The sequence below is a fragment of the Podarcis erhardii genome, assembly GCF_964252035.2.
Source record: "Podarcis erhardii genome assembly, chromosome: 3".
NCBI classification, from domain to species: Eukaryota; Metazoa; Chordata; class Lepidosauria; order Squamata; family Lacertidae; genus Podarcis; species Podarcis erhardii.
In genome coordinates this window covers 93,651,787-93,665,529 of record NC_138507.1, presented here as the reverse complement: position 1 = coordinate 93,665,529, position 13,743 = coordinate 93,651,787, and the positions used below count along the sequence as shown (strand labels likewise).

Below are 13,743 nucleotides of genomic sequence, written 5' to 3'. Positions count from 1 at the left end.
AGATTATGAAGTGCAGGGTATAGTAGTGCTAAAGAAAGCTAATCACATTAACTGGCTTAGACTGCAGAAGATATCACATCAGCCATTTCTATTACAGTATTAAGCCAATGCAGAGGTCTCTCTCTCTCTCTCTCTCTCTCTCTCCAGAGTCTGATGCATTTGAGCCCCCAAGGGATCATATTTCCAAACCACTTTAATGTCCCATGTACAGACCTTGCAAACTGTTGAATGACAGCATGCCCATGTCAGCAGAGGGAAGATAAAAGCGTCACGGGGAACCTGTTTTTGCTTAACACCCCTGGTTGTCAGGCAGACAATGACAACACAGGCATAGAAAATGTAATTAGCAGGGGGAAATACAAGGCATCAAATCACTGCAAGACAGTCACAATATTGTCATACTGGAGAGGACAAGAAATACATGAAAGCTGGAAGCATCCCAAAGACCATAATGAGAAAGAGAGAGAGAATGAGGATGAGAAACCACACAAAAATGGCAAACAGGGGCTTATGCACTTAGATAATTCAGAAGCAAGTGTGTGTGTGTGTGTGTGTGTGTGAGAGAGAGAGAGAGAGAGAGAGAGAGAGAGAGAGAGAGAGAGAGACTACGCAAAGGAACACACAAACATGGTATAGGGGGCCTTATATGCCTGGGTAGGTCAGAAACAGCAAAGCTTCAGCATAGAGGCAGCATCTTGCCCCCAATTCCAGGGCGGATAGCAGAGAGCACTCCAAAATGAATTTCGACAGATTTTGATGCATTAGCTTAATGTAGTTGGTTGTTGTTGAGCTGGCAGTTCAGCAATAATTTTGCACATTGATAGACAAAATATTCATGCAGGTGCATCAAATAATGGAAAGTTACTTCTTTGAACAGCTCAGTAGTCGGTATAGCAAATGGAGTTTTCACAACAGAGAATGGTAAGCAAAGAAATGGAGCCAGTGTTATTCATAAAATGATCTGGACTCTTAATAATTTTTTTAAAAAAATGTTAGAGATGTTTAATTGCCTTGGCCATGCTGAAGAAGAGGGGGAGGAGGAAGAGGGGGAGGAGGAGTTTGGACTTGATATGCCACCTTTCACTCCCCTTAAGGAGTCTCAAAGCAGCTAACAATCTCCTTTCCCTTCTCTTCCTCCCCCACAACAAACACTCTGTGAGGTGAGTGAGGCTGAGAGACTTCAGAGAAGTGTCACCCAGCAGCTCAAGGTCACCCAGCAGCTGCATGTGGAGGAGCGGGGAAGCGAACCCGGTTCACCAGATTACGAGTCCACCGCTCTTAACCACCACACCATGCTGGCTGTACTCTGTAACCTGGGGATCTTTATTGTAGAGCCAGTCCATCAGTACAAGATCATAGAATTGTAGTCTTGGAAGGGATCCTGAGGATCATCTAGCCTACCCCCTTGCAATATAGTAATCTCAACTAGATCATACATGACAAATGGCCATTCAACCCTTGCTTAAAAACTTCTACCTCTCATGGAACAGCTCTTCCTGTCAGAAAGTTCTTCCTGATGTTTAGTCAGAATCTCCTTTCCTGTAACTTGAAGACATTGGCTTGGGCCCTACCTCCTGGAGCAGGAGAAAACAAGCGTGCTCCATCTTCCATGTGACAGCCCTTTAGGTATTTGAAAGTGGCTATCGTATCTCCTCTCAGTCTCCTCTTTCCCAGGCCAAACAAACCCAGCTCCCTCAACCATTCATCATAAGGCTTGGTTTCCAGACCCTTTGATCATCATGGTCATCCTCCTCTCCACACGTTCCAGCTTGTCAACATCCTTCTTAACTTGTGGTGCCCTCAACTGGACACAGTTCTCCAGGTGTGCTCTGACCAAGGCAGAATAGAGTGGTACTATTACTTCCTTGGATTGGGACACTGTATGTCTGTTGATGCAGCCTATAATAGAGTTAACCTTTTTTATCACACTGTTGACTCATGTTAAACTTGTGGTCTACTAAGACCCCTAGGTATTTTTCACATATACTACTGGCAATCTGAGTGTCCCTCATCTTATATTTGTGCAGCTGGTTCTTCCGGCCGAAGTGTAAAACCTAACATTTGTCCCTATTAAAATTTATTTTGTTGGTGCGAGCCCAGTTCTCCAAACCGTTAAGATCATCTTGAATCTCAAGTCTATGAGCACAATGTGAGTGTGGGGTTGCTATGTAAAGCTTTTAAAAATATTTCCTAGAACCAGTTTTAGGAGTTCTCCATTACAAAATAGCTGTCTATAACATATATCATGCCCCAAAGCCTTTGTTCCCTTCCTGCAGTAGAGTTACATTTTTTAAAAGGTCAGTGTTTTAAGCATCAGAGGCATCACTTGACTGTTTTATTGCAATACCTGAGGATTCAGTAACCACAAAATGAATCAGCAGGATAAGTTCAAAAGGGTAGCACATGTGGCCATTGAAGACTTTGATATCTACTTCTGTGCCCTGCAGACTCTAGTTGCCTAAAATGGTGATGGTTTAATGGCTTAAGGAGATGTATTAAACAAAAAACAACTCTTACCTGATATTTTCCCACTTCACCTCAGGTGCTCTTCGCCAGCAGCCTGAGACAGATCTGATCCATTCAGTCATGAGACAGGTTCAGATGAACTATCTACAAACTGTTGTTGCCACATTTAAGAAACTATTTTATCTAAAATGTCCAAGATCAGATTTGTAAACTCCCTTACTGGGAGTTAATTCTCATTAAACTCAGCAGGATTTACTCCTGATTAAACATGTATAGGATTGGACGATGAGTTGCGTAGAGACAATAACTTCCATGGATGAAATGCCGCCGCAAATACATTTACTTGAATTTATACCGTATCTTTTGGATTTTTCTAGTTATAATTGGGAGGTGGGGCTTAAGTGCTGAACTTTCCTTAGCCTCAGGACCAGCAACAGAGGACCAAGTGGGGATGGATATAGCAAGAGTTCATGATGTAGCACAGGAGAGGGATGGCCCCATTAATTGGGAGCAATGCTTATGAATTATCCACCTGAAATGGGACTCTCATGAGGTTTTTATCTCCAACATTCCTCAAAATCAACAGACATGAAGGCAAAATGAATGGAAGATTTTTGATACATTACAGCAACACTTTTCTCTAAGTCCCACAATAAACTCTGGGAATATCTGGATACTACTCAGCAGCCATAGAACATTGACAAAAATACATGCTGTTTGTTACATGACAGTTTCCCAAGGCTGTTTACACTGTTCAGTGCATGGTTCTTGAGCAGCCGTTGCTTTCAGACAATTGCAATTGACTCAAATACCCCTGCTTGCAAATACATTTCCAGGAAGCTTTGTCTTATTTCAAGCATTACTTATTTTCATTATCATGAGCCGTAAAATAAAAATATAAGGCACAATAGCTGCACTGCCAACCTACAGAATCCCTCCTTCCCATTTCCCTATAGTGTTCATCTTTTTTATCACTGCGTACCTACACAAGTGGACTCTTCAGAGCATTTTCATTGTGTATGTGGATGATTATACACTTAAGACTGAAAATAAGAAGTGGTTCAGGATCTTTAAGAGCATTTACAACGAGCTCTTTCTTCTACTATAGAAAAATGAACCATATATACCTGGATTGGTAGTAAAGGTGATACTCCTCCTGGACTTTTTTTAAAGTCATGATTTAAAATCTGAAAGCAACCTAGTTGCATTTTCTCTGTGCTTTACTGTGAGGCTATATAATGGCAAGTTGTAGCTAGTATGTCAATAGCATTTGTAATCTGCAATGCTTGTACGGTTGGGAAAAGGTATTGTTTCCTAAACCAACCAGTATCAAGCTATCGAGAAAATTCTTCTCAGAAGAAGCAGAAGAAGCTTCTTCTGCTTCTTCTTCTGCTGCTTCTGTACCAGTACATTCGAAACTAAGAGGAATGTCGACAGAAGAGGCCTTAGCGGTTGCATTAAATAAGATAAATGATTCACTGGAACAGCTTAACAAGAAAGTGGATGCTGCAACTTCTAAAATTGATTTAAATACAGAAAGTATAAATAATTTGGGACGAAAGGTGAATACCAATACAGAAACCATTCAGAAATTGATACAGGAATCTACTTTGATACGGCAGACTGCAGAGGAAGCTAGGGAGAAAGCCGTTGCTGCTGAATGTAAAGTAACACAACTGGAGAGAGAGTCCCAGCCCTACAGAGGCAACGTGATGATCATAAGTTGACGCTTGCTATGATTGAACTTAAAGAAAAACAGACGAATCTGAGGATCAGAGCCCTACCTGAATTGGAGAAGGAAAGTTTGCTAGACTTTCTTACACAGGAATTTGCTGACTTTTGGGACTTGGACTTGGGTCAAGAAGAGTTTAGAATTGTGAGGGCCTTCAGACTGGGAAGAGGAGGGGAAAAAGAGAAGAATAGAATAAGAGACTGCTTGATCACCCTTCGAACTAAAGAAGAGAGAGATAGAATTTTGGGTTGGCACTACCAGAAGAACCTAGAAGTACAACAGTCAAGAGTGGAGATTTTTAAAGACGTCCCGAAATATCTTTTGGATCTTCGGCCTAACTACGGAGATATAGTTGCCCTGCTGAGAAGGAATAAAATCATCTTTAGGTGGGAGTTTCCCCAAGGTCTATCCTTCAGTTTCAAAGGAAGGAAAATAAAAATAAGATCAGTAGAAGATAAAGTAAACTTTTTGTATAAATACGAAGAAGATCTGCAGAAGGGACTTGGAAAAGAGCCAAGAGCATTGGATAGAAGATCACCAGATAGAGGACTAGAGCAAAGAGCATCGGATAGAAGATCACCAAATAGGGGAATATTGGATATATCAGCATTATCCTTTGGATTGGATCTCCCAGTGAACGTGTCACCACCACCACCAACAGAAGAAGAGCAAGCATTGGGTGCAGTTGGAGGAATATCAGCGTAATTACATGATGGCGTTGCAGGTTTCGAGCTGGAATGTGAATGGATTAAATTCCCCAGAAAAAAGGCGGAGAGTCTTTCATTTATTGAAAAAAGAACATTTGGACTTGATTTGTTTACAAGAAACACATGTGATAAGGCTACACAGGAAGATATTGAGTAATAAAAGATTGGGCCAAGAATTTATCTCATCAGATAAAGTTAAAAAAAGAGGAGTGGTCCTTTATGCAAAGGAGAGCCTATCACCGAAATTCATATTTAAAGATGACCAAGGAAGATTTGTTGCAATTGAAATTCAATCACAAGGAGAGAAATTCCTAATTGTAGGTATTTATGCACCAAATGAAGGAAAATTGGAGTTCTTTAAGAAGCTACATGAGACTCTGATGGATTACATGGACTATAATATGATTTTGATGGGAGATATGAATGGAGTGGTGTCTACAAATATGGACAAGGCACAGAGACAGGTAGTCACCAAAGATGGTAGACTACCAAAAACCTTTTTTGACATGACTGAAAATATGGACTTAGTTGACATTTGGAGAATGAAGAACCCTCTGGGAAGAGAGGGAACTTGTATTGTATTATTATTATTTTCTTTTTTTCCCTTTTTTTTCTTTTTGTTGTTTGTAGTGTTTAAATTGTTGGAAAGTTAATATATATATATTTTTTAAAGAGAAAATTCTTCTCAGAAATTACATGCACTAGAGAAGTAAAAAGTGCACACATTTGGGAAGCATCCAAAATTGTCTTATTTAACTGTTTGTCTAGATATATACAAATTGTTATTGTCAGAGGTCAAGATACAGGTGCACCATGCAAATATCTTCCTATCTGCACAAGCATTTTAGAAAGCAGAAAATCCAGAGCAAAAACCTATTTTTTGGGGGGGGGTTGCATTTTGTTCCATGTGTTTGTTCATTTTAAGCTGTATTTATGTTGCAGTACTGTGTGAATTAGTCACACTTTTGCATTCCATCGCTAGAATCTTTTGAAGAAGTGTGGTTAAGAGATATTTTAAATAAGTAAAATGAATGCCATTGTATTATGGAAGATAATTTTTGTACTTATCTTCAAATACTTGAGCATGTGGAGCTAGGAAGCCTAAATGAGCTGGATTTAACAGTAGCTGAAGTAACAGCTTAGATGTATTGAGTGGGGAGGAGAAATCTGCCCTTTCCCTCCCTGAAATGATATCCATGCTTCCCTTTTATGTCAAAAGAACAGCAACAACAATCAAGGCCATGGAACAAAAGAAAAAGGTTAATCGACACAGTTGTGATCTGGATTGGGAGTAAGGAAGAAGTTGTAGAAAATTCCAGATACTGTGGTACCTCAGTTTACAAACTTAATTTGTTCCGGAAGTCCATTCTTAAACCGAGGCGCACTTTCCCTACCGAGGCCTCCCACCACTGGTGTCCTTCCACCGTTCTGATTCCCTTCGGCTTCCAGGGCAAAGTTCACTAACCGGAACACCTACTTCCGGTTTTGCAGAGTTTGTTCACCAAATAGTTCATTAACAGAGCTGTTCGTAGACCGAGGTACCACTGTATACAGTCTGGCATTTTGTGTTAATGAAAAAAAGGAAGAAAAATAGGAAGCTGTCTTATACCAAATCAGACAACTGATCCACCTAGCTCCAGAGTTTCAGTCTTTCCCAACCCTTCTTTCTGCATGCAGAACATGTGCTCTGTCACTGAACTATAACCGTTCCTGATCATACCATGTGTAGTATAGATCTATAAAGTTATTAGTACAAACCTCAGCTTAGGTGTGAAAGCACTAGTAACTAGTAATACTGATATCTCACAACAGAGCCAGCCTGGTCTTCCTCCAGGATGTTCCTCCTTGTAAGTAGCTCGAACAGGCCAATTAACCTCCCTCCCTCCCACCCACCTCACCAGTTTCCTCTTTTCCTTTTTCAGCAGACATTCAACATCCCACGATTAGATGCCACTGAGCATGCTCATTCCTCACTGACCTATTTAAGCAGAGACTTCCTCTTTGAGTTGGGGTTCAACCAATACCATTGCCTTCCTCTTGTTTCTCAGTGGCCTCATTAAATATGGGTGTGAGACACTACTATTTCAACATTTGCCTAAGCGTAGCTTTGCTACTTTTGTTTAGAACTTGGAACATTCATGAGAAAAAACAAGTCAAATGAAATGCAATTGTGATGATGTTTCATAAATACTTCTATTTTAGATCTTTTTTTAAAAACAAAAAACAAAACCTTTAGATCATGACTCAAGCCTCTTCTTTCCTTTTATTATACGTTTACCCAGAATAAGTTCTTTCTTGAACTCAGGTGCTTTGTTGCTGCAGCCGCCTCTTTAAATGACATCACCACAAGAGTTTCTCTCTACAAGCATGGTTAAAACAGACCATTCAGGAATGACCTTTTCCCAATTTTAATTTCAACACTGTTTATTTCCCCGCACCCCATAAATTAGGATTCCTTTGTAAATTGTGGTCCATCATAAATATTTAGCAGCTTCAATAAAGCAAAATTTACATCATCTGACATGCTTTCTTTAGGCAGTTTGTACCTGTGCCACAAACCACTTTCACTGGTGTTTCTAAAGAGCAGTTAAGACTTCCTGCGATGCAGATACACTCATCACTATTCCATAAATCTATAGTTCTTTTGCAGTGACTAGTCTCATCAAATCCTCAGGATTCATTTTTGTAAAGCTGCCGTTGAATAGCTGATGCTCTCAACCCCCAAAGTTGATTAAGATATGTGCACAAAAAAATCTGGTGACATCATAATGTGGAAGATTTATAAAAACCGAAAATGCCCTCCCCCGATATTTAGTCAGTCTTTATATAGAGATTTATATAGATATATAGGTATGTTTGTATACATATGTGCATGATTCTTTTACGCCCCCCCCCCAAGAGGTGTGAGCAGGTAATGATCAAGATTTGTGCAGATTAAGGGTCTTCATCCATCAATGGAATTTCTAGAAAATAAAAGAAAGAGTTAATTGGGTTTTAATAGTGAACTCTGTGAAGGGAGGACCTGAAATGTTATTTTGCTATAACATGCCATTAACAGGGCCGCTGTTGCTAAGAGGTTAAGGCACTTTATGCATGGAGCCAGACAACCCATTTTTTTCCTTTTACTTTACTACATAGCGACCTGGTGCAATTACAAAGTATGCTACATGGCTGCATACAAATCAGACTAATTGTTCAAAGCACTTTGCAGGTGGCTGTGCAGTGAAGTAGTCCTCTGATTATTCTTTCTTAGGCCAGGCTAGTTTTCAGAATGAGAATTAAATGAAGATTCAATTCCCGCCCACCCTCCCCCGTTCAGCTTGTGTGCTTGAAGCCTGGCACACATTCATGACTAATTTGGAGTCATTTAATTAGTATGTTTCATGAAACAGTTCAACATGCAGAGGAATAAGAGGCCATGAAACCTTCGGCAAGCCAAATTTTAAAGATGGCCAAAAATCACATTGGCCGTGGAACCTATTCAATAATGTTGGATCCTAAGCGTGATCTTACTAGCTGGGGAAACCCAGCCAGATGGGCGAGGTATAAATAATGAAATTATTATCATTACTACTATTATTTGCTCTCAGCATAAAAGATGACTTAGCGTATGTCTTCATTAGAGTAGGTGACCATGAAAATCAGCCGCTAACACCAGTTTGCCACTGACTCTGACTTTGAGCATTACACAAACCACAGTAAACTATACATAGCTCATTGAAATACACAGCTGGATGTTGAGAAAAATCAATATTACAACAAGGTAATTGGATTGGTCTTTCAGACAGAGTAACAAAAGACTAGGTAGATACCATGTTGAATTTTACTGTAATGTAGTGTGTGCGCTCATTACTATAAAAAAAAAGAAAGAAACACCAAGAAAAAAAGAACTAGGGCATAGGCTGATGAAACAGGGCATTTTGGGCTACTCTCATACTCCAGGCCCAGACTATAACTCCACATGTTTTTAAAGATGTGCCATGTACCCAAGAAAACTAGCTAAGCTGACCTCCAGCAAATGTTCAGTCGTTTGCAGTGGGGGACGCGTTAACCCTCTCCTGCCAAAAAGGAATTTTTAGGCACAAATCCTTGGTAGAATCTGATGCAAGGTGGTGGTGAAACTTTGAGTTGTAAAGAATTTGCTGCTGCTGTTGTTGTGGTTTTTTTTTTTTAAAAAAGTCAGAAGCAAAAGAGACATAGGCTGGAACAGAAAGAAAGACCCAATATGCAGATAGGTTCCTTCTCCAAAGCACAATCTCATGGCTTCTTCATATGGGGGGAAAAACCTCTGACACTAAAACAAGCTCACATAATGTTCAAAAATCAAAATTACCATCTGCAATGTCAATGCTTGGGCTGGTTGATGCTACTTCCCCGGTGGTGCTATTGATAGCATCAGTTCTCTCTGAGATAGGATGTGCTCCCACTTGACACACAGAAGATGTGTACAAACTTTGAAGAAGTTCCGAAGAGCCTGAAATGCTGTCACAGGTATCAAATTCCGCTGGCAACCTGCCCAAGTCATCTGGCCCCGGATAAGCTGGAGGGTTCTGATCATCAGCCTGTAAAACATACCCCTGTCCAGCAGGGGACACACATCCAGGTGCCAAGGCATTCAATCCACTGCTCACAGCTTCATCGTAGGAAGGTAGCATCACAGGAACACCATCCACCACCACGAAGTCAGGGCCACTGCTGCAATTCTCCTGAGCTCCTCTACATTGGAAGGAGAGAAAGAGTGTGCGTGAGTGTGTGTGTGAGAGAGTGTGAATGGCAGAATATCATCTTCCAGCAACATATGAGGTTTGCCACTTAGAAAGTTTTTAATAACCTGAAATCGAGGCAATGCATCATTAATATTTACTTCAAATATGCCCAGGTATCTGTTCAGACCGATAGCCATGTGCAATTTGTCACAATAAGCTAAATAGCTCCAGCAAACCGGGGAAGAGGTGGGAGAAGGAAAGCAAGCAGCTGGGTGGCAAAGATAAGGAACTCTCTTATTCCTCATTCCACACTGTGAACATCAGCCTACATTAAGATTCCCAGAATCACAAGTTAGGCTGGGAAATCCAAGGTTGGCAGTGAGAAAATCTCAGCTAACTTTCATGGCATACTGCATCTGTATTGCGCATTAAGGCGACGGACACATCAATTGCGAATAGCAACTTTATTTACTTTTATTAAATTTGTCAGTTGCTTTATTTTGCCCAGGGCAACCCAAAGCGACCTGCAACTAAACAAATAGACAACAAATCCCACATGAATACATTAAAACCAAGAGGAAAGAGAAATACTTTAAAAACATCCCACCCACTTCTAAAAGGTCACAGATAGTTAAAGGCCAAAGGCCTGGTTATAGATGAAGGTTTTTGCCTACAGATACATAATGATGGTGCCAGGAGAATTTCCCTGGGGAGAGCATTCCACAAACAGGGAGCCACCGCTGGCAGCCACCCTAGTTTAAGATAAGAGGGTTGAAAGGACATTATTGATTTGCTTGTTCATTCAGGGCTTTCGTTTACCACCCTTGATGATACATATAAGAGAGTGGTTCGCAATATTTATTAAAAAAGAATATAGTGCAGTAAAATCAAGTAAGGATTAAATACAGTACCACACTGCCAACTACTGGGAGAAGGGGAAGGAGGAGAACATAAGAGAAAAGCGTTACTAACCTTGGAAGAAAGCGTGCCTTAAATTTGGTCTGGAACATTCTGGCAAGGATAACTAACAGAAGCACCAGAAGAACACTGGTAGCAGTGAATGCCACAATCTTCCATGTTGTCAGGAGAGTTTCCTGTGTGTTTGGCCAAGTTTGTTCTGTGGCACAAACGATAATGAAGAAGTGTCATGTTAGGTAATAATGGTTTAATACTTACTTTTCATTAGAGCCATAAAGGATCAGGGCCCAAATACTTTACAATCATGCAGATGACACAAAACTGGGAGGGGTAACTAATGCCTCAGAAAACAGAATAGGGATTCAGTATGACCTTAAGAGATTGGAGAACTGGGCCCAAACTAACAAAATGAATTTCAATAGTGATAAATGTCAGGTTCTACATTCAGGCAGGAAGAACCAGCCCATATAAGATGGGGGACACTTGGATTGCCAGTGGAACATGTGAAAAGGGTCTAGGGGTCTTAGTATATCACCAGCTTAACATGAGTCAACAGTGTGATGCAAGAGCAAAAAAACAACAAAGGCAATGCTAATCTGGGTTGCATCAATAGAAGTATAGTGTGCCAATCAAGGGAAGTAATAGTTGTGTTCTATTCTGCCTTGGTCAGACCACACCTGGAGTACTGTGTATATATAATATGTCCTTTAAAAATTATCTGCATATAAACACATCAACATAACAAGAACCAAAGCCAAAATAAATGTTACATTGGTAAGATTGCGCACTGTTAAATAGGGGACCCCACCTTTCCACTTCTATTTGCCTGAATGTTTACTGTCTAAACCAGGGGTTATCAACCTGGTCCCTACTGCCCACTAGTGGGCGTTTCAGGATTCTAGGTGGGCGGTAGGAGGTTCTACAGCACAAGCTGAATCCTCCTTCCATCGAGCACTGGTGGGAGGTAAGGAAATTTTACAATCAAGAAAGATGCATTAGTGGGCGGTAGGTATAAAAAGGTTGACTACCCTGGTCTAAACTTTCATGTACAGGTCAGGTTCTCAAGTTGTTGTTTATTACCTGTTTTGACACAGTATACTTGATATGACGGAAACCATTCTCCATACTGGCAGGTGATATATTTGTAATCATTGGTGAGAGTGTAGCCAGGATCACAATAGAACTCAACCACAGTCCCATGGTTGTAATGCTCGCAAGGCCGCGGGTGGCAAATGTAATCTCCATGAGTCACCATAGGAGGTAGTGGACAAACTTGGACACAAAAAGACCAAACATATGTGAGGATGAGTGAGGTATAACATTGCATGACCGACATCAATAAATATAAACTGAATGCAATGTTGGATGATAATCAGAATCAGAATTTATACCCCGCCCATCTGGCTGTGTTTCCCCAGCCACTCTGGACAGCTCCCAACCGAATATTAAAAACACAGTACAGCATTAAACATTAAAAACTTCCCTAAACAGGGCTGCCTTCAGATGTCTTTTAAAATTAAGATAGTTGCTTATTTCCTTGACATCTGATTGCATGCAATCTCAATACACAAACAAGCTTGTGCACATCCCTTTATTTATGCCATTTACAAACCAATATATTAGCAAACTACAGGCCTGAGCCCTGTGCATTGGCAATTATAATTTTCATACCAAGGCAATAAAATTAACAAGACACAACCCAGCAGACTACAGAGCAATTTCTACCTCTATTCTCCCAGTCATTATAGTGATTATTTTGAAATGGTTTTGTGGTATCTTGTGCTTTATTGCACCTATGTATATGATTTGGCACAAGCTTGAAAATTTATATGAGTGGGCAGTCTATAAATATTTTCATAAATAAGTAAGTAAATAAAATGAGGGTGTTTTTTTTTTAATAGAATAGGACTACCTAGGCATTCAGCCTTGACATCTCTAAAGTAGTTCAGGCAACAGAGGTTTATCACCTCCAGCTCTTAAAGACTACAGAAAGCTACAAGTACACAAATAATTATTTCAGGTGGAGGAAGGGGAATAGTAGTTCAATTAGTTTATTGGTTTCGATAAATGTTTCTATCCGTACTTGAACTTGCTATTTGTCTGTGGTGCAGATATACATACACCAAACATTAAATGCTTCCTTGGAACCTCATAAAGAAAGAAAAGTTCAAAATACAGAAGCACTTCCTAATACCACCAGGAGGGGATGAATGCTGAGTGCTATCCAGCACAAGGTAGGCATATGTAAAGCTCATTGAAATTGACGAAATCGATGAAGTGCACAGCAAAATACTCATCCCACTGATTTCTGATTTGTTAAGGAAACCTAACTTTCAATGAATTGTACTATACACCTGCAACAGATGTTAAGGACTGACCAAAAAGGTACATATGAAAAGAAACATCAACAGTTTTATATTTCACCACAATTAAATGTGAAGGGATGGCCATCAATGCATCACCATTTACACATTGCTCCAATACATTAGCATTTCATTTATTTTATGAAGGTTGTTTTACAAAGAAAAGAAGCAAGCAACAGGTGTCTAAATTGGCATTTTGGTGTGCAGAGTATTATATAAACATTCACTAATACATCAAGTAAGGCAGGTAACTGGCATTCCTATTTTACAGATACAGTTATTTGAATTCATAGTATTTTTACTAAATATAGTTGTACATGCAACATTAGGAGCAGTTTTGCAGCTGTTTAGAAAGCACTGGATAATTTAGCTCCATACCATATCCACACAGACTCCAGAAACTCTCCATTTACTCATTGCTAAATAAAAGGTAACCACAACCACTCTCACTTAGATTAGGGCTTCCAGGCAAGAGGATAAAACTAATGGGCTGAATTCAGCCCTGGTGCCTTTCCTTTTACAATTTAAGAATCACCTGTTGCCAATGTTATATGCTGCATTAACCATATAGGTAAAAGGTAAAGGTACCCCTGCCCGTACGGGCCAGTCTTGACAGACTCTAGGGTTGTCCGCTCATCTCACTCTATAGGCCAGGAGCCAGCGCTGTCCGCAGACACTTCCGGGTCACGTGGCCAGCGTGACAAGCTGCATCTGGCGAGCCAGCGCAGCACACGGAAACGCTGTTTACCTTCCCGCTGGTAAGCGGTCCCTATTTATCTACTTGCACCCAGGAGTGCTTTCGAACTGCTAGGTTGGCAGGTGCTGGGACCGAACGACGGGAGCGCCCCCCG

The 13,743-nt window shown here is 40.4% G+C and overlaps 1 protein-coding gene across 3 annotated transcripts in view; it reads right to left on the bottom strand.

Moving 5' to 3' along the window:
• Nucleotides 1–7,142: 7,142 nt before the first annotated feature.
• The window catches only part of SUSD4 (sushi domain containing 4), a 72,760-nt gene continuing 66,159 nt past the window's right edge, over nt 7,143–13,743 (bottom strand). For all 3 annotated transcript variants that reach the window (XM_081857811.1, XM_081857812.1, XM_081857813.1), the window contains 4 exons: nt 11,610–11,801; nt 10,584–10,728; nt 9,239–9,621; nt 7,143–7,868 (listed from right to left, as the gene is read on the bottom strand). In XM_081857811.1, coding sequence (XP_081713937.1) covers nt 7,840–7,868; nt 9,239–9,621; nt 10,584–10,728; nt 11,610–11,801 — 749 coding nt within the window. In that variant the 3' untranslated portion in view covers nt 7,143–7,839. The remainder of the gene's footprint in view (nt 7,869–9,238; nt 9,622–10,583; nt 10,729–11,609; nt 11,802–13,743) is intronic.